Source organism: Danio aesculapii, chromosome 20 (genome assembly GCF_903798145.1).
Source record: "Danio aesculapii chromosome 20, fDanAes4.1, whole genome shotgun sequence".
NCBI lineage: Eukaryota > Metazoa > Chordata > Actinopteri > Cypriniformes > Danionidae > Danio > Danio aesculapii.
In genome coordinates this window covers 18683244-18705933 of record NC_079454.1, presented here as the reverse complement: position 1 = coordinate 18705933, position 22690 = coordinate 18683244, and the positions used below count along the sequence as shown (strand labels likewise).

The following is a 22690-nucleotide window of genomic DNA, read 5'->3' as shown; positions in this document are numbered from 1 at the left end:
AATAATTATGACATCAGCTGTGTGGTGTATAGTATAGTATAGTATAGTATAGTATAGTATAGTATAGTATAGTATAGTATAGTATAGTATGTGTATTGTTGTGGTAATGTTTTTGTTTGAAATTGTCATTTTGGACATTTAATTAATGATAAATTAATTATAATTAGAAGTAAAAATAAAATTAGCATTTGTTTACTGCTTTTATGTTTACTCATTTTGAAATATAATTGTCCATTTGATAACAGCTGTATGAGCTTATGATACTCATAAATGTATAAATTGCCCTAAAGGAAATCACTTTCATCATGATGGCAGGGTGAACTATTCATTAAAGGTTTTAATTCTTCATTCTAAAAAAAAAAAAAATCAAATAATTATTTCTACGGTTTATCGTTGTTTGTACAACCTTACCAACTCCGTGCAACTATTTTGATCGGTCACCATTTTACGTCTCCATTGTAGAAAATAGGACGTTACCAGATTAAATTTGGCTGTTTTGTGACATTATTTATTTGCATATTGCATATCATAAAAACATTTTATCCTCAAATGTTGCGTTTTCCTTATATATAACTTAACACAATTTAAACCAGAAACTGAAATACATTTCCCAGCGTACCCTACACTCCCTGACTTTACGATTGGCCAGCCGTTTTGTTCCTTGTTGGGTCTTGGTTGACAGAATTCTTTCAAAATGAGACGTTGGCGTTTTTAGCTCCACACTAAAGAAAACTTTTGATTTTAATGGATTTTATTCGAAAACCCTTCATTCTTTTATGCATGAGTTTCTTTAGTCGCCATTAATAGTCTAAAAAGTGGCGTTTTTATGCTGGTTGATGTTGTTTACGCCGAACTGTTGTTACTAAAGCAGACCGAAGAAGATGATGGAGGATGAAGATTTTTTGCTCGCTCTTCGTTTACAGGAGCAGTTTGACCAGGAGACACCGGATGCTGGATGGCCCAATGAGGACCGTCCGTCCAGTAAGAGGCGCAGGGTTGACCCCTCCGGTGTTTTGGACGTGATTCCCTTCACTCAGCCCCGAGCCGAGAGACCGCTGTCCATCGTGGACGAGTCCTGGGAGACCCTGGACCCAAACCCCGACGTGAGAGCCATGTTCCTGCAGTTCAATGACAAGTTCTTCTGGGGGAAACTCAGCGGTGTGGAGGTGAAGTGGAGTCCACGGATGACACTGTAAGACAGTCCCACATCTTACAGACTAGATAGATAGATAGATAGATAGATAGATAGATAGATAGATAGATAGATAGAACAATGTATAGAAAGAAAGAAACAGACTGACAGCTTTATTATATAGACAAGCAAAGATAGACAGACAGACAGCTGGATCCATAGATAAACAAGCAAATACATGTAAAGACAGACAGTTGATAGATAGATATATAGATAGACATATAAAGACATAAATACACAAAGTTTTAGATAGATAGATAGATAGACATATAAAGACATAAATACACAAAGTTTTAGATAGATAGATAGATAGATAGATAGATAGATAGAAAGCTAGACATACATGAACAGACGGCTATATTAATAAATGAACGATAGATAAATGCATTGGCAGTCAGATTGATGAATATACAGACAAATAAACAGAAGGATGGATAGAGGGATGATTTTGGTACATGTTTTATTATTACTGTCTCAATTTTTGTCTTCCTCAGATGTGCTGGTGTTTGCTCTTATGAGGGAAGAGGAGGCCTGTGTTCTATTCGACTCAGTGAACCACTCCTGAAGCTCAGACCCCGCAAAGATCTTGTTCAGGTTGTACAAACATGACTCTTTTTTTCACCTTAAAAATGAATGTAAAATAAAAATATCAAATATTAAATAGGCGACACGGTGGCTCAGTGGTTATCACTGTCGCCTCACAGCAAGAAGGTCGCTGGTTCGAGTCCCAGCTGGGTCATTTAGCATTTCTGTGTGGAGTTTGCATGTTTTCCTTGTGTTGGTGTGGGTTTCCTCCAGGTGCTCTGGTTTCCCCCACAAGTCCAAAGACATGCGCTATAGGTGAATTCGATTAACTAAATTGGCCGTAGTGTGTATGGGTGTTTCCCAGCACTGGGTTGTGGCTGGAAGGGCATCCGCTGCGTAAAACATATGCTGGAATAGTTGGGGGTTCATTCCGCTGTGAAAATGAATGAATATGAAATGAATAAAAACCATCCAGATATCATTCCTTAATATATTTTCAGTTTACAATTTGAAAATGCAACTCATTCTACAGAAGTAAATTTTGTTTTGTAATCTGTACAGTGTTTCCCCGAGGTTTACACCTTTGGAGTGGTTGTCGTGGGATTTTGGGGGAATTACTTCAAATTTCTTGTGACCTAAAATGACAGTGTTCAGTGTTTCACAATGAAAAACTTAAAATAAACAGTGCTTTATGGTTTTCCGTGGAGTCAAAACAGTATTCAGGTAGAGAAATTAAATAATGACATGTAAAATAACACTGTGTAGTCTACATTGTATTAATTCAGTAAAATCATCCTTCATTTAAGTTACAAATGTACTTTTTTGTGCCTGAATGCGTTAAACTCTCCTGAAATGCCTTTAAAACACATGCCAATTATAAAGACTCACTCTGTTATGGTTATACTTTGCAATGAACAAATCTCATGTATTCTCAACTGTTTGCAGACCCCTAATCTGATTTCACCAAGTAGGACATGTTCCTGGATTAAAATCTATGTTGAACCTGAAACAACATTCCAATCAGCCAATCAGAATTAAGGGATATGTTTACCGTTTATGTTACGTTTAGGCTTATGGTTAGGTTTATGCACTTCTAAATGATCGTAAATGATTATCCAACTATTTTTCACCTCAGATTTTGGGAATATTTTACAGTTATATTTGGGTTTAGGGGTAGGGGATAGGTATGGATTACATTTCGAACAAAAACGAGGTTTCTGGATCAACATAGATTTTAATCCAGGATCGCATCGTATTTGGCAAAATCATGACGCGTGTTTGCAAACACACATATTGCAATATCAATGCTGAAACCATATATTGTGCCCCCTATTATAATGGCAGGGGAACAACTGCTGTAACATTCAAATAAAATAATAACTTGTTCTCTATCTGTTCACCCAAAACTAAAAACGTTCTCAACTTTTACTCCCCCCAAGATTTCATTCATTAATTTTCTTTTCGGCTTAGTCCCTTTATTAATCCGGGGTAGCCACAACGGAATGATTTGCCAACTTATCCAGCACATGTTTTATGCAGCGGATGCCCTTCCAACTGCAACCCATCTCTGGGAAACATCCATACACACTCACTCACACTCATACACTACGGACAATTTAGCCTTCCCAATTAACCTGTACTGCATGTCGTTGGACTGTGGGGGAAACCAGAGCACCCAGAGGAAACCCAACCGAACGCAGGGAGAACATGCAAACTCCACACAGAAACGCCAACTGACCCAGCCAAGGCTCAAACCAGCGACCTTCTTGCTGTGAGGCGACAGCACACCCCCCCAAGAAGTTTCAAACCTAAATGTGTTTCTATTTTCTTGTTGTTCTTCTGTCCTATTTATATTGTGCTTTTGATTTCTACCAGATGAAATGCCCTAACGCTGCATAAAACATATGCTGGAATAGTTGGCGGTTTATTCCGCTGTGGTGACCCCTGATAAATAAGGGACTAAGCCGCAGGAAAATGAATGAAATGCCCTAAATGTACTTCATGATCAGTTGACTGCTTTTAATGATTATTCTTTCCACAGACTCTTCTTCATGAGATGATCCATGCTCTTCTCTTTGTGACTCAAAACAACAGAGATCGAGATGGACACGGCCCAGAGTTCTGCAAACACATGAACAGAATCAACCAAGCAGGTGGCACCAATATCACGGTAAGACACATTTCTAAAATTCTTATTAAACAATCTCATGTTAAATCTACTTGTAGACATCTTGGGTCCTAAATGCTCTATCATTTCCAAAAAACACTCTTAGTGGTGTACTTTAACCAGTCATGATCATTTAGATCGTTTTTGTTGCGCCGTATATTGTGCAAGAAATTGATAATTATATCATTGTCATTTAAAGACATTTTTATACCACTGATTATTTAATGATTATACTACAGCATAGGGCTGGGCGATATGGCAAAAATGCAATCGTGATTAATTCTTCGATATCAGTTGTAAATGCTTCCAGATTTAAAAGAGTACCCCAGCAATGTCAAGAAACAAAAATGAGAGGATCCATTAAATAGCGAAACCTATTTTTGGCGGCTGAAAATTTTTTGCATTTCTAATAATAACACACTTTTAGATTCCAGTTGTTGCAGATTTTCTGCTGTGTGATTGGCTCTTAGATCAATATAGAGTAAAAAAAAAAGTCCAGAGCTTTCACAAATTCATGAAAAAAACATGAAGGACTATAGCCTTTCAGTTCTTTGATCAAACTCTTATCATCATGCGAAAACAATTTTTACTTAAGCCTTACGCAATAACAATGGATACGTCATAATTACGTCATCGCCAAGGAAAGTAAATAATAGCATTATTCTAATGCACATATTGCACTGTTATTCCTGTACGAAATTAAGTCATTCTTAATCCTGTATAAGCAGTCTTATTTTTGTATGATATATTATTGCTTGTTTTTTTTTTGTGTTTTTTTTTTTGAGAAACGGTGTGTATATGTATTTTGCAGAAGGAATGAGAATCTGCAATTAAACAATCCTCTTAACAGTCTTGAATGCATCACAAGAGGCCACAAAAGTGAGCAAAAGTGACTCTTTTAAATAGAAAAATTATACTTATGCCCTTTTTGTGGCCTCAGATGACGCATTTAAGACTGTTGAGGTGCCCTGCATAACCATGTTCGGATTCACATTCCTGCTGTTTTCAAGTCAAGTCAAGTAGAGTTGATTTTTATTGTCATTCTGCAGCATGTGTGGACATACAGTGGAAGGAAATGTGTCGCATGACCATGGTGCTACATAAATAAACATAATCAAGAATAGGAACACGACACTGGACGTAAGAGCTATTTTAAACCTATACTAATTACTAACTATACATATACTATAAATACTTAACTATACACATAAACTACTGTACCTTTACATACTTTTACAATAATGTGGTTTAAGAAAAGTGTCCAGTGCATATAGAGAGAAGAGTGTTTCTACAGGTGGTTTGTCAAGCCCACTCACCTCTGTGAAGCACACTCAGAAATGCGTAATGTTTTTCAAGAGATGCAGAGTGATTGTAAGAAAGTATCTGGTGCAAACTGGAGTAAGTGTCAGTTAAAGTGTCAGATAGATGAAAGAGTGTTCTACGACGTATGACACATGAAGTAAGGCGCATTTGTTGCAGAAGTTCTGGGAATAGATGTATTTCGAGGGAACCACTTACAACACTGTTTGTTTACCAGAAAAGATGACAATGAACAGGCAAACTACTTGGTTTGACATTACTCTATAATGCTATACAGTATATTACTCTTACATTACCATGTTGTGCGTCATTGTATTCGCCAGTTGCGCATAACATTCATAATTTACATTATTTTCAGTATTTCTGGTACAAAAACGCTTGGAACCGATTTAAAAGACAGTATTATTTATTGGCATATTATATTATATATATTTATATTCATAATATTAAATTGCTTTAACATGCTAGGAGTGTGTAAAGATTATTTTTACAAGGGATTTATAGAAGCTTCAAAATAAAAGTGACTATCCAAGCACCATTATACAGTGTAGAAGTGCCAGGATAAAATTTAAAACTACTCCGACTGTGTTTGTCTGACAGAAAAAATCATATACATTTAGGAGGGTGAGTAAATTAAGTGGTTATTTTCATTTTTGGGTGAACTATTCCTTTAAGAACAAAACTGAAACAAGTGTCTGTGTTGAAATAGTGTATATGCCGAAGCATGCTAATAGGACTTTTAATTTGCCAGTAACCTGGGTTAAGCGCTTCCGGTGAACTGTTTGCAATTGCAAAATCGGCACGTTTAAGGTCTGTTTTCTTTAAAAATCAGCGATCTCCACTGGCTGAGTGATATTCGATATAAAGTGGGTCTACGCTGCCGATTCTGACGGCGCGTGCGAGTAAATTGCTTTTTGTCTCGTTTTATGCTTGAGCAATTGAATGAATGCCAAAGTGTATTTAACTGCTTGTATTTTAATGACATTACAACATCGATGCTGTAAAAGGAATCGTATAAAATGGAAAAAAACTCACAATAACCGGTCACCGGAAGTTTATCAGTATGGGAACAACACTAGCTCGGCATATACCCTATACAATTAGGGCTGGGCAATTTGGCCTAAAATCTAAAACTCGATTAATTGAACATTTTAACTCAATTACAATTAATGAATGATTATTTTACTTATGTATAAAAAAATTTGCCCTTATAATTCACTGACAAGTTTTATATGCCATCTAAAGACATCTCTGACACAGCTTCCAATCATCGTCAATGTAGTGCAAAGTAAGATTCAAGAATGAGTCCATCGTCCTGCTTGACCAGAGATCAGATGTGGCTGCAAAGTGGCCACAGAAGTATACATCAGCCACAGCCTTTAACAGAGTGGGGTCACATGACCCGTAGGGAAAGTAATTGAAAAAATCGTCCTGGAAAAATTAGATCGATTACAGCTTGTGAATGTCGATTTCGATTACTTTTCGAATAATCGGCCAGCCCTAAATACAATCTTGAAATGTTTTGCAATATATCTGTTTTCACAGATTTATCACTCATTTCATGATGAGGTTGACGTGTACAGGCAGCACTGGTGGCGCTGTAACGGACCCTGTCAGAGTCGCAGACCATTCTTTGGATATGTAAAGCGTGCGATGAACAGACCTCCCTCAGCCCGGGACCCCTGGTGGGCTGAGCACCAAAGGAGCTGCGGTGGAACGTACACCAAAATTAAAGAGCCAGAGAATTATGGGAAGACAGGAAAAAGTGATAAAAAGAAAGACAAGACACCTGCCACTGAGATGCCAAAGAAGTCAAAGCCTCCCAGCAGCACAACAGGTCAGTCGATTTACTTAACATTCACATTTTATTCACATATAAATGTACTTTTAAAGAGCCCATATTATAGATGAAATAGGGTCATATTTAGGTTTAAAGGGTCTCCAACAACAGTCTAATATGCATGCAAGGTCAAACAACACTTTGATGGTCTTATAATATGCATTTATTTTTACCTAGTTATCCCAGCGACTCCCATATGAATCGTTCAGCGATTCATTTGTACCCAAACCCGTCCTCAGCGCGAAGCTAATCTGCGCTGATTGGACCAATGACAGCCTGCTGCGATTGGTCGACGACACTGACAGGCTTCAGGGCGAGACAGAGTGAAATGCCCAGCAGATTATCAACAATATAAAAGTAGTCACAGTGTACACACGCTTCATAGTGGATTTTGGCTGCCAGTGGGTGAATGTAAATACAGACGATGGACTAGAAAATACTGACGACTAACTATTTTATCAAGCAAAAAGTCCAAGAACTGGCGAGGATATGTCCTAGCAGTCTACTTGCTCTTTTTACACACACGCACACACAGGGCCGGCGCGTCCAGAATAGAGACGGCGCGGCGGCGACACCTCCCTCCCCCTCCGCGTCCTCAGTTACATCCGCGATTACAACCCTAAGATTTCAACCGCGACACCCCCTAAAGTCCTCACTTTACAAACGGGTCCCTTTGATCACCCTTTGCCTAGAGCTTTACCCTATTCAGAGACACGCACACACACACACATCAACCTCCTAAGAGGAGACACTCACACAAACGACCGTCCTCAGAGGAGCCACACACACACACATTACACACACACACATAGCTGACTATCCATAAACAAAGCGGCACGCGTCGCGTTTTCAACGTAGCTTTACACGCGATATGAGAATATAAAGAGTTAACCTGATACAGCACACGCGGTTACAAGTAACAAAACACAACTAAATGCATAATTTGCAAGCTAGAGTAAACGAGGCAACAATTTTAATCGCACGTACTTACACTGGTGAAATGGGGGAAGAAACTGATTCATGATCCACTGATCCTTGTTCTGACAGTCTATACTGATCTTTCCTTTAACAAACTGAAGAAGTCTTCTTTGAAAGCAGGTAGTTTCCAGAGGCTCTCGATCTGCTCAAGGCTAGGCTATATGCTAAGGTTTCATCTTTGGGTGAACTGTCAATACTCTCCATCTGCACAGCGTGACTTCATTCTACTGGTGTCTGTGTGTGTCTCTGTGTGTGTGTGTGTTTGTGTGTGTCTCTGTGTGTGTGTGTGAGTGACTTTTTTCTGTTAGTGGGCGGAGCCGCAGGTTTCAAATCTTCCGGGCTTGCGCGTGCAACTACTTGTGTTTCGTAGCTGCGTCATCGCGAAACACCTAATAACTCGTTATCAAGACGACTCGTTTGAAGCACTATGAGTCGACTCTTTTATAGATGAATCAATAGTTTTAAACACTGTACACTTACAGATTTAAGCCTTAGCTGGATATTTCACTTCACTTAGAGCTGTGTGACACACTACATGGAAGGGCATTTTCAAAAACCCATAATATGGGCTCTTTAATCGTTCTTTTAAAATGAATGTGCAGTTTTTTAAATAACACTGAAGGTAAATTAGACTCTATTTAAGACCGCTTGTCATCGAATGAGTACCACTTTCTCTTCACCTACTGACATAACCTAATCTTTAAAGGAAACCTCCCCTTTTTTGGAAAGCTCATTTTACAACTTTTCTAAAAATAAACAGTTGAGTTTTTCCAATTCTGAATCCATTCAGCCGATTTCTGGCGGAAGCACTTTTAGCTTAGCTTAGCATAAATCATTGAATCGGATTAGACCATTAGCATCTTACTCAAACTAAATTCAAAAAAAGAGTTTTGATATTATTTCTGTTTGAAACTCGACTCATTTGTAGTTAACTTGTGTACTCACTGTGTACTCGCACAAGACGCAGCTTGCGCGAATAAATCGTGCTATTCACGCATAGACACGTGAACATTTTGAGTTTACTCGTGTAATTCATGCATCAAATTCACTTCATTTGTGCATGAAATTCACTTCACAAAAGATGCAGATTCACTCCTGATTGGTTAACGTGTCACAAATGTCCGCTAAAGTTCAGATTTTCCAACTCGAGCGTTAAACACACATGACGCTTAATTCGCGCCACATCATTCGCTCATATCGCGTCATTTGTGCCGTCTCATTTGCTTAAATCATGCCACAGGATATTCGCATCTTTGCATTGACTTAACATGTAAATCCCATGTGCTTGACGATTCATCTGCGTCTGGTGTGAATGCACCATTAGAACAACAGAAAAATAAATGTTGAAATTTTTTAGGTCGTTAAATATACTTATAATTTGCCGTAATAATCTAGGAACTTTGCTGCCGTACCATGGTTGCAGCGGCCTAGAAAATAGATACTTTTTATTTTCCATTGGTCTAAGTACACAATGCATCTGTAGAATGATTAATCTTTAATTAGGAAAATTATCAAAACTTCTTCGACATTTTTGAGATGCTAACGGTCTAATCTGATTCAATGGTTTATCCTAAGCTAAGCTAAGCTAAGCTAAAAGTGCTCCTTTTAGCACCCAAAGATTGGCTGAATAGATTCAAAATAGTAAAACTTAACTGTTTAACTCTAGGAAACTTATAAACTTAGCCTGTTTCCAAAAAAAAGAGTTTTATTTAAAGTTTTAAAGGGATAGTAGATACAGAAATAACAATTTGCAGTTCATTTACTTGTTTTTGTACTAAAAAATAAACAAATGAAATGAAATAAATCTAAAACGTTACCTGTGGCTCCAGATGATTGGAAAAGCTAAAGAATACAACGGTAATATATTTACTGACTCAATCTTGTCTACAAGCATTGAAATCTTTTAAACTGGAACGTCCTGTGATTACTGACATCTTGATTCAAGTAAATTAACTACAGAGAAACCTTTATATAATACTGCTGGATCCCAGAACATGTTGTTAGCGTTCTTGGAATCCAACAAGAAAAGTTGCCAAAACAGCTCTTGTAGGAAGGATTAAGGCATGCAGAAATCTCACCTTCAGACCTGTAACCACAAATTAAACTGAATTCTAGTTTTTTAAGGCTATCAGAATGGCATCAAGGCTCAAATAATAAACTTTTTTTTTTAAATAAATCCAGCCCGTAGTAGCAAGAAAATCTAATTATTCTTGTAACTTAAGACGTGAAGTTATTTATACAAGATGTCATTTTAGACACACTAGACTAACTCATGGATATTTACTTAAAGGGGAAGTTTCTCTGAAATGTCAGCATTGTAATATCATCCTAAAGGTCAAACACACACTTGTACAATGCCCTTTTTTTAAAAAAGATAATTGAACCAAAAAGTTGAAATTCTGTCATCATTTACTCATCCTTCACTTGTTCCAAACCTGTTTGAGTTTCTTTCTTCTGTTGAACACAAAAGATGTTTTGAAGAAAACTGGAATTCTGTAACCATTGACATTTATAGTATTTGTTTTCCTATGGTGTAGGTCAGTGGTTACACTTTTTTTAACCTTCTTCAAAATATGGTTTGTGTTCAACAAAATAAAAAAGGGTTTGGACTAGGGTTGGGCCGATAGACGATGTCATCGTTCATCACAGATGGTCAATAAACTTCACGATCCATCGCCCCGCCCCACATTTATATTGATATATAACTTATTATTTGCATGTCATCTTAATAGAAATAGCGGTCTTTTCATGAGCTGTTACATTTTACATAAAACTGCCGCTTGCACGGCTGACAGCATCTTGAGGATTAAATGAAGGATTTTAAAGTACCTCTCGTGCTTAAAATGTGTAGATTCAGTGGCAAACGTTGTTACCAAACCCCGTCCCATAGACTTTACAGTGAATGGCTTTAGTTATTTTCATAGCGGGCTTGAAGCCGATGGAAGTCTTTTATCCACTCTTGGAAAAGTGTAAATGGTGGATTAACATTCAGCACGGTCACTAACAATATGTGCCATTATTAGTAACTTTAGGTGGTTTCTAAAACAAAATCTGTCAGTGTTATCTTCAGCGCTTTACGTTTTCACGGCTGTAGCTCCTGTCATGTGAAGGCAGGAGGCATTGACTGAGTGATTGACAGCTGATATTAACCAATCCATCCGTGTTCAGTTCTAGAGCAGTGGGCCAATAAGAAGAGCTCAAAGGCGGGGCAAGCATTGCTGGCTTTTTTTTTTACTTCAGCAAGTTCACATAACAACTGTTTTAATCTGTTCCGGTGCGCTGCGTTTGGCGTTTTCAGGTACAAAGAGGCATTCTGCATGAATGTCTCCTAAATCCGTGCACGCGGTGAGGATTTTGCAGTGAAAACAGGTCGCACGACAACAATTTATGCACTCGCTCAAATTCTTCCAAATATATTTTTAAGTCGCATAGATAAAATTTCGGGCACATATGCGACCAAAACGGTCGAGCCCTAGCACCTTTACTTATTATTATTTACTCATAAAAATAATAAAATAAGGAAGTTATCATCACAATACAAATTACAGTGAACTCCAAACGAACTCTCGTCTCCACCAGCTGTGGAAAAATTCAATTATAACGACACAGATCACTGTGCTTATTCATGCCAGAGTCCCGTGGAAAAAGTAATTGACTTTGATTTGTGTGTAACTTTATTTATTTATGGTTTGGTTATGGGTAAAGCAAAGACCATGCGGGACAGGCAGTGAAAATGGTAGGCTACAATTAATTCCTTCATTATGAATTAATTGATATTTAACAACAACCACCCCCCTTATTTTAAATGCAAATTCTTAAGTAAATCTTAAAACGCTGTTCTTCAGTTTTATTTTGTATATTAATTATTGCTGATGATGTTTTTTCATTGTTATAGAAATGTTTGACCTGAAATAGCTATTAGTTAGGTTTCTATCCAAAGATGCAAATTAGACTTGAATATCGCACAGACATTTGTGAATAAAGCACCGTTTCCATCCACTTCTTGATAAACTGGCCCCATCTATCAAAATAAAAGCCAATGCTGGACTTTTTCTTATATACTAAGTACATTTCTGGAGGTAATAATACTGAAACACTTTGAAGTTAGACTTTGGCTAAGGGATTTTAGAATGAAAAAAAAACATTTAGATGTTTTACAATCCATGCGTCAATGCTGAATTTGTAAATTAATATTTTACAGAACAATACCAGGAAATAAAAGTTACTGTGATCGACGTCCTCCACACAATTTCAGTTTTCCCAGAGCATGACATTGTTAAACTGTGGTAGCGCAAAAAAAAGAGCATCAGATTTCTGAAGTCTTAGTACACAATGAAACTATAAAATAATCAGTCTTTAAAATTATCAAAGCTCTTTTTTGACATTTTTGAGCAAGATGCTAGTGGTCTAATCCGATTCAATAATTTATGATAAGCTAAGCTAAAAGTGATCCTGCCAAACTGAGAGATTGGCTAAATGGATTCAAAAATGGTAAAACTCAACTGTTTAACTCTAGAAAACTTGTAAAATTAGCCTGTTTCTTTAAAGTGTTAAAGGGATAGTAGACCTTAAAATAAAAACTTGAACAAACCAGTACAAAATCATCACTTCCTGATAAACTGGTGCCATCTACCAAAATGAAAGGTCTTTGATTAATTATTTTAATGATTTTGTGCCATATAACGTATTGGTCAATCCTGGATAAAAACAAACATGTAGCTACAAACATAAATCTTATGAAACGGCACTATTCAGTTTACTAACACCACTGACATTCAGTTCACTTCCAAGTTAAAAAAAATAATAATTAAATGACTCCCCTTGTCAAATCTTCAAGAAGAGCCCAGAGTTACCTCTTGCAGTTCCATGTTCTCGTGTTTTTTTTTTTTTTTATCAGGCTCATTATCAGATTTTATACAAATTTCTTTTTTAATTATTTCCCAAATGATGTTTAACAGAGCAAGGAAATTTTACAGTATGTCTGATAATATACTCGCAAGACATTTTTTCTTCTGGAGAAAGTCTCATTTGTTTCATTTCGGCTAGAAAAAAAGCTGTTAAAGGTCAAAATTATTAGCACCTTTAAGCTAGATTTTTTCAACTGTCTACAGAACAAACCATCGTTATACAATAACTTGCCTAATTACTCTAACCTGCCTAGTTAACCTAATTAACTTAGTTAAGCCTTTAAATGTCACTTTAAGCTGTATAGAAGTTTCTTGAAAAATATCTAGTAAAATATTATTTACTGTCATCATGGCAAAGATAAAAGAAATCATTATTAGAAATGAGTTATTAAAACTATTATGTTTAGAAATGTGTAAAAAAATCTTCGCTTCGTTAAACAAAGTGTGGAACAAATAAACAGGGGGGCTAATATTTCTACCTTCAACTGTATATATATATATATATATATATATATATATATATATATATATATATATATATATATATATATATATATATATATATATATATATATATATATATATATATATGCTTGACTGCCTCTTTGCCATTTTGAAAGTACAAATATTGGTTTAGGTAGGCCACTGTGCTGTTGTTTATTTTCGCATCTCACCATGCACAAAACAATTACCAACCAATGACAGTGATTGTAAACATAAGAAAGGTAATTGGTTGAAAATATTGTTGTGAAATAGGATTTGACAAGATCCGGCTCAAATTAAGCGCTGATTAGCAGCTCAAAAGATTATTTGGACATTATGATAAAATCACGTGGCTTTATTGATGCACATGCTGGAATTTTTATTCAGTAAATCTGTTTCTCTCATAGTTTATGCTATTTTATTCTTACAGTATAAAACATTTATTTAACTCAATTGTGAGCATGTTTTTTATGTGTATTTTCAAAATGTATGCGCATCGTGACATTTCCATCAAACATCTTTTTTTACGAAATTCCAGAATATGCATTAAAATGGGTGAATAGAAACTCTAAACTCTTTCTCAACCTTAAATAACACAGTTATATCTACTGTGTTGCAGGTTCTGGCTCGCAAGACATCAGGAATATCATTCCCTTCAGTGGCAAAGGGTTTGTTCTTGGAGGGAACGCACAAATATCCACAAACAAGCAGATTCAAAGTCCTCCCAAAGCACCACCAGAACCTCTGGACTCTCCTCCCGACTCACCGCTTCTTCCGAGACTGCAGCTCAAAGAGGACAACCTCAAAAGGTTCAGCTCAGGGACGTCAAATATTCCACGTAAAAGGTCTGTTGGCAACACCAATGCCTTTATTAATGTCAATGGCTCGCCTGTGAGAATATCCAATGGCAATGGCTCAGGAGGCAAGCAGAGGTCAGTTCGAGATCTCTTCCAAGCAATAGTTCTCAAATCTCCAGAGAGAGCAACCAGTGCTGTTGAATCTTCCAAGTCTTCCACAGATGCCTCGACAGCAAACCATAGATCTAATAGTGCACTGGATGCAAAACCTTTTGGCAAGACAAGCCTAATCACTGACCATCTCTCATACACCATCTCTGGGCCAAAGACTTGTTCGAATATCTCCAAATACTTCGGAGGCAGTGCTAAAGCAGACTTCCAGGATTCAAAGTCGAAGACTTTTGGAAGCCCCCAAAAGTCTGCAATTGCAATGCCAGGATACGTTTCTAAGGCCTTCGGAAGCAACCAAAGACCAGATTCTACAAGCTCAGGAATCCAAAACACTGGAAGTCCACAAAGGTCGCATGCTTCAGCTACTTCGGGGTCCAGTTTCAAGAACTTTGGAGGCTCTTCAAAGCCTGAATCCAATTTTCCGAGCCCCAGAAACATTGGCAGCCCTCGGACATCAGGGACGACACCTTCAGGAGCCAAGAAGAGATCATGGGAAGAGCATAACTCGGAGCGTGTCTTTGATTACTTCCAGAGGACAGTCAGAGAGTCGGCCACGTCCACAGTCAAAAAAAGAGAGGAGGTCAGAAGCGAAGTTCCGCCTGTGGTCAGGGATCAGCAGGCAAACAATCCTCCAGCCCAGATCACCGTCCACTGCCCTGTGTGCCACATAAGAGTAGCCGAGTCCACAATTAATGACCATTTAGATTCCTGTCTTTTATAAGTACACTCCATTTTAGAAGATAGAAGTGTTGCTGTGATATCAATTTGTTCAAAATCTCAGGGATAACTTGAAATGGATGCATAGAGTATTCTTTTATGTAATAGTAGTGAGAAATTTTAAAGGATTAGTAGGATCACCCTCGTGTGGTTACAATCCCCTGAGACCATTGCTCATCTTCAGAAGACAAAGTAAGATGTTTTAGATGAAATCCACGGTCCTGATGTGTTTAAAGTCTAGAAAAGGAAACAAAAACATTGTCAAAACATTCAGTAAATATGACTTTGTTCGCCATTCGTCACAGGTGACAAAGTTGTTTTTATAGTGTTTTGGTGCACGCAGTTGTTCAAGAAGCTTCATATGATCACAGTTGAAGTTGAAGGTTTTGCCAATGTTTTTGGCTCCTTTTCACTTTTCTTGTGACCAATGCTGTTAATAAAGTTTGAGAGAGCTCCAGGATTTCTTCTAAAATATCTTCATTTGGGTTCTGAAGATGAACAAAGGTCTCATTTAGGTCAATTTTACAGACATGAGGGTATGTAATTCATAACAGAATTTTAAATCTTTGATTGAACCCTTTAATTGCAAAAACAAGGTAAGTCACGGATCTTAACATAATTTTAGAAGTCATCACCAGCACAAAACACCCTACATTTACTTTTAGACTAATTGCACTTACTGAGCTATTCTACCTAATTTTTTGTAAACAAAAGCATTCGCATCATGTGAAGAATGTTAGGTGTGTCAGCACTGATTGATGGCTGGGTTGTAGTTGAGTGAGCGGTTGAAAGAGACATCGCTTGCCCTTGTTGATGTCCGCGCTTCATGCTGATTCAGCAGTGCTGAATTTCACACACATTGACTGTCCCGCTGTGGGATTTAGATGCGCTTGTGTTTCTGCCGGATCAGGCTTTGCAAGGTGGCTTTCGACTCGAGTCATCAATAACAGCTCGTCACATGATCAAGGGGGCGGAGCTTGTGCCTTGGAGCGATGCTCACAAAGAACCCCACCCTGATGTGAATATGGGGTGTGTGCACTAAAGCTTCCTGATGTAATAACAGACTTGATATATTGTTATTATATGACGTATTGTTGTGTTTCAAATCCAACCTTAGAAGGAAACAATGGCTGATGACGAGGGCACGGCGCTCGTGTTACTCGTAAAGCACGCAGATGTTATTTTCTTGGCGTGGTTCACTTAAAGGCTCAAGTGCACAACATTGATTCACTGCAAATCAGTGCAGTGGTTTGTTTAGTGTTTGACATGCTCAAGGCATCGATGATGTCATTTGTTATGTATGCATGTGGTTCTATCAGTAGGTGATAAAGACAAATTATGCCGTTAATGCATCATTCTCTTTGCCGGGAGTGAACTTTGCACAATTTATTGTATTAAAGATGGTTTTATATTGATTAGAAGTGTTGTTTTGGGGGAGTACTGTCCCTTTAAGTGGTTATAAATGTTTGTATGTTTTATTGTGTTTTAAACGTCACTGTTGTGCCTGTTATGTTTGACTGAAGTTGCTATCATTAACTATGTTGTTGAAATAAATGTTCAATTGAGTATTTATGTGTACTAATTCTAGTAGACTTTGTTCTCTGTCCCGTTTAAATTGATATTTGAAGTATTTCCAAGGGTATGTTCACACTTGGCAGATTTGGTGCAAAGCGAGAACACTGAAGATGGATCTCTGTTGACTTCCTGGCTTGGTTGAAATTTGCGAGCTCATTTAGGCCTGTAATGGCATTGTTTAAGATGTTCATGTCATTATTTATGTCCTTTTTTCATTTGTACATACAGTCTGACTGGCAACCAAAACTGTCAGTAGGTTACCGTAAATTTTACAGTTAATTGTAATTATTAATTTATGGTGCTCTTGCAAATTGGCACCCAAAACTGCCAGTAAGTTATTGTAAATTTTACAGTAAATTGTAATTATTAATTTACAGTGCGCTTGTAAATGTACAGTCTAACTGGCAACCAAAAGTGCCAGTAAGTTATCATAAAATTTACAGTAAATTGTAAGTATTAATTTATGGTGCGCTTGTAAATTTACAGTCTGACTGGTAACAAAACTGCCAGTAAGTTGCCGTAAATTTTACAGTAAATTGGAATTATTAATTTACCGTGCGCTTGTAAATTTACAGTCTGACTGGCAACCAAGACTGTCAGTAGGTTACCGTAAATTTTACAGTTAATTGTAATTATTAATTTATGGTGCTCTTGCAAATCGGCACCCAAAACTGCCAGTAAGTTATTGTAAATTTTACAGTAAATTGTAATTAATAATTTACAGTCCACTTGTAAATTTACAGCCTGACTGGCACCTAAAACTGCCAGTAAGTTATCATAAATTTTACAGTAAATTGTAATTATTGTAATTATTAATTTACTGTGCGCTTGTAAATGTACAGTCTAATTGGCACCCAAAACTGCCAGTAAGTTACTGTAAATTTTACAGTAAATTGTAATTATTAATTTACAGTGCGCTTGTAAATATAATTTGATGTTCTGAATTTCTTCATCTGGAAAACTTGAAACTCTGTTTTTACAAACTTCATATCTGCAGTCTCAGAATACAGAACAAATAATTAATTAAATTATTAATTTAAAAATTAATAATTCAAATGAACACAATTCAACTTAGATTGTTTTGACATATTTTAAGCTTAATAATACTTAAGTCTATTGCACATCGAGTCTAAACTGAATCTGGAACTTGGAGTCTCTAAATTCAGAACAAAAAAAATCTGTTTAAAAGCACGTGTATAAAAAATCTGACTGAAAAAAAATCAGTTGTTTTAATATTCATATGTTCAATATTTAAGTTAAAAAGTTCTAATTTAAATTAAGAAATTCAAATTCAAAACCGTTTTTAATGGCACATAATATTCAGATTTTTAAATTACAATTGTTAATAATTCAAATTCAGATTGTTTTGCCATATTATAAGCTCCATAATACTTAAGTCTATTGCACACAGAGTCTAAGGTTTTTGCACAATAAAAATAAATTCAACCTCACTTTGTGTCAACACATGCCTCAGAAACATTTGTCTGTCATAAAACAATTCAGAATTCATATCGGTTTGATGTTAGTTTGTTTTTGCTTTTGTTTTCAATGCTGAAAGTCTAAACACTGAAGAGCAAATCCGCTGATGTGCAGCTCCACAAGTCCCAACCAAGCAAGCCAGTAGCGAGGAACAAACTTCACCAATTGACGAAAGTGAAGGAAAATGAACATTTACTCACTATTTACTCTCCCTGAAGTGGTTTCAAACCTGATTGAGTTTCTTTCTTCTTAACACAAAAGAAGATAATTTAAGGAAAGCTGAAAACCTGTAACCATCAACTTCCATAGTAGGAAAAAGAAATACTATAGAAGTCAATGGTTACCAGCTTCCAACATTCTTCAGAATATCTTCGTCTGTGTTTAACAGAGGAAAGAAACTCAAACGGGTTTGTGACGAGTGAGCGATGAGTAAACGATGAGAGAATTTTCAATATTAAGTGAACTGTCCCTTTAATAATACACGAAGGTATATAATGTAAATGCACTTTAATTGGATAGCTTGAAATGTATATTAAATAACACACAGTCAATAAAAAAAAAAAGCATGGCATTATATGAGACATTTACACAGACTCTGTATAAAAAGTATGTTAGGATACAAAAGAGAACATAGAAATGACACAAATGGCTAAACAGTGGTAAAGTTTAGTCCACAATGTTCTTAAAGAGACAGTGCGCCTAAAAGTAAGTATTTTCTGTCCTCATTTACTCTACATTCACTTCTTCCTGGGTTTCTCTCTTCTGTTGAACACAAAAAGACACATTTTTACAAAAAACTGATTGACATCACTTTGTTTTTCCTGCTATGGAAGCATCAACGGGTACCGATTTCCAACACTCTTCATATATATATAACTTTGCGGATTCCGCTGCGTGTAGTGTGGTCCTTTGCTTCCACGTCGTACATTAAAATCCTTTAACGCACGGCAAACCGTTGATTATCACGCTTATTCCATGGTCATTTGCCAAGGTAGGCGAAAGTTTAAAATAAGTTTAAAATCCCTCCACTGAATCAGCTGTGACAGGCTGACAGTGTCACAGAGAGAGAGCGATATGCATATTTGCTTAAATTAAAGCATTTCCCAGTGATGGGTTGCAGCCAGTGATGGAAAGACTACTGAAAATCATATTCAAGTAAAAGTACTAATGCTTGCATAAAAATGTAGTGCAAGTAGAATAAAAGTATCTGTTGTAAATATTACTCAAAGTATGAGTAAAAAGTAGCCCTTTTAAAAGTAGTTGAGAGTAGTGATTATTATGCTGTAAATCAGAATTATTAGCCCCCCATTGAACAGAGCAAGGAAATTTTCACAGTATGTCTGATAATATTTTTTCTTCTGGAGAAAGTCTTATTTTTTTTTTATTTTGGCTAGAATAAATTAATTATTAATTTTTTTAAAACCATTTTAAGGTCAAAATTATTAGCCCCTTTAAGCAATATATTTTTTCGATAGTCTACAGAACAAACCATCGTTATACCTAATTAACGATTACCATCGTTAACCTAATTAACCTAGTTAAGCCTTTAAATGTCACTTTAAGCTGTATAGAAGTGTCTTGAAAAATATCTAGTCAAATATTATTTACTGTCATCATGGCAAAGATAAAAGAAATCAGTTATTAATAAATCAGTAATAAATCATTATTAGAAAGGAGTTATTAAAACTATTATGTTTAGAAATGAGTTGGAAAAAATCTCTCCTTTAAACAGAAATGGGGGGGGGGGAAATAAATAGGGGGGCTAATAATTCATGGGGGTTAATAGTTCTGGCAAGTGTACATGTAATTTGTGGATATGTAAATGTAACATTCTTTAGTGCATTTAGTTATTGCTCAGCAGGCACACAATGTCATAAGACGTTAATATTAGGTTAGATTTAGGATGTGATGTCAGTTGACCAAAATTCAATGTCTAGCCAGCATCTAAGGACAATTCTATTTTGATGTCCAATAACAACATCAAATGACGTTGATATTTGGTTGATTTTAAGTTGTGTTGGAAAGTGAACAAAACCAACATCATATTGACTTCAAATACTGACATTTATTCGTCAGGTATGGCAACCAAAAACCAATGTCTGATACGTCATAGTGGTAACGTCCACACTACGTCAAGCTGTAACATCAATAGATGTTGATATTTGGTTGATTTTAGGTTGGACATTGACGTCAACCTGACGATGAGTTCTGATGTCAACCCGATTTTCATTTCCAAACAAAATGTAACGTTGCCACAATGTTGGGTTACAACGTCACTCTGACGTCATGTTGACGTCTTGTGCCTGCTGAGTGTTTAGGCCATTTCGTTCTTCATACAGTAAACATCCGTCATCTTCTCATCAGTGACATGCATCTAAACAGTCTCTGTGTCAATGCATGTGAAGATTTTGAACATCTTAGACACTTGTAATGCTTCCAAACAGTTTGCTGCAATTATAAATCGCCCACGTCTTGAGGTAGTTTATCATGATGCGATTTACCTCTTTACTTCTATGTGCAATTTGATTGGACAGGAATCACAGGACTAATTTTTCTAATCCCCCTAGACAAGAAAAAATAAAGTAGTGACTGCAGGTTGAAGGAAAGTAGTAAAGTAAAAGTACAGATACAGCACTAAAAAATGTACTCAAGGGTGAGTAAAAGTACACATTTTTAAAAGTAAACAGTAAAGTACAATTCTTGAGAAAAACTACTCAATTATAGTAGTTTGAGTATTTGAAATTTGTTACTTCACACCACTGGTTGCAACTGGAAGGGCATCTGCTGCATAAAACATATGCTGGATAAGTTGGCAGTTCATTCCGCTGTGGCAACCCCAGATTAATAAAGGGACTAAGCTGAAAAGAAAATAAATGAATGGATTTAAGCGAACCGTATAAGTAGACTGTGAATAATTTATTTGTTTATTTTATTTATTTACATATATATACACACACACACACACACACATATATATATATATATATATATATATATATATATATATATATATATATATATATATATATATATATATATGTGTAATTTTTTTTATTTTTTATTTATTTTTTAGGTGAACTGGCCCTTTAAAGGTGACCAAATGTCCACGCGGTCAGATGTTTATCCCAATGTACTGATAACAATTCCAAGCAGACTGTGGTTGAGCTTTTTTTGGTGTGTATTTATTTTGTGTTTTTACCTCATTGGCTGGTAAAAGAGGTGGTGAGGGTGTATGTGTTCGCATCTGTGTGTGTGTGCGCGAGCATTTTCTCTTTGTCATGGCCTTGTGTCAGTGTTTTGTGTGCAGCTGTGTATGTGTGTTGTGTCAGCGAGGCGGACCGTGGCTGCTCGTGGTCACCATCTGCTCGATACTGACACCTTTGTTCCGTGCTGGGATTCCGGCCCTGACCTCACCCTCGGTCAATTCATCTGGCCATTTCCTGCCCATGTGCTGAGCTGCCATTAGAGCGCCGTGATCTGGATTTAACCCAGTAATCAAAAAGCCAGGGCTTAATTGGACTCTTACAAGCAGAGATGAAGCACATTCGCATTTGTTTGTTTGTTTGTTTGTTTTGTTTTAGAAAACATATTTTAGAACAGCTTACTTATTATGTAAATAAGTTTATTCTTTTTTCATATTTATTAGCAAAACATTGTTTATTTAAAACATAGCTGTGACAAATACAAAATTATTTTACACGTTATTTATTTATTTAAAAATAATATTTGTTTAAAACAAGCCAGTAACAAACAAAATAATATTTACAGATTATTTTTATTTGTTTGTTACATTTTTATGAAATATAGTTTTTGAAACGGCAGTAACCACGCTAAATAATATGCATTATTATTATTATATATTCTAATTATTGTCAGTAGGAAATCTAAATAACATTCTTCATTATTATATATAACAACTTTAGTTTTATTGATATTTAACAACAATATTGTTTAATAAAAATTTATTTAATTCAATAGCATAAAATTGTATGTATATTTATAATTTATATATTGTAAAAATCATCCGCTGCGTTAAACATGTGCTGGATAGTTGGTGATTCATTCCGCTGTGGCGACCCCTGACTAATAAAGTGACTAAGCCTAAAAAGGAAATTAATGTATGTATATTTATAATTTCTATATTGTAAAATCATCCGTTGCATTAAACATATGCTGGATAAGTTGGCGGTTCATTCCGCTGTGGCGACCCCTGATTAATAAAGGGACTAAACCGAAGAAGAAAATGAATGTATGTTTATAATTTATATATTGGAAAAACCATCCACTGCATAAAAAGCATTTATATGTTGTAAAAACAGGACAGTAGGTAGTGTTGTCACCTCACCGCAAGAAGGTCGCTGGTTTGAGCCTCGGCTGGGTCAGTTGATGTTTCTGTATGGAGTTTGCATGTTCTCCCCGCGTTTGATTGGGTTTCCTCTGGGTTTCCCCACAAGTCCATAGACATGTGGTACAGGTGAATTGGGTGAGCTAAATTGTCCGTAGTGTATGTGTGTGAATGAGAATGTATGGGTGTTTCCC

The 22690-nt window shown here is 36.3% G+C and overlaps 1 protein-coding gene across 1 annotated transcript; it reads left to right on the top strand.

Annotated features, from left to right (window-relative positions):
* Positions 1 to 659: 659 nt before the first annotated feature.
* sprtn (SprT-like N-terminal domain) lies at positions 660 to 16665 on the top strand. The gene is made up of 5 exons (XM_056481669.1): positions 660 to 1192; positions 1687 to 1786; positions 3759 to 3887; positions 6750 to 7041; positions 14032 to 16665. The coding sequence occupies exons 1-5, from the start codon at positions 882 to 884 to the stop codon at positions 15099 to 15101; spliced, it is 1902 nt and encodes a 633-aa protein (XP_056337644.1). The 5' UTR covers positions 660 to 881; the 3' UTR covers positions 15102 to 16665.
* The last annotated feature ends 6025 nt before the right edge of the window (positions 16666 to 22690 follow it).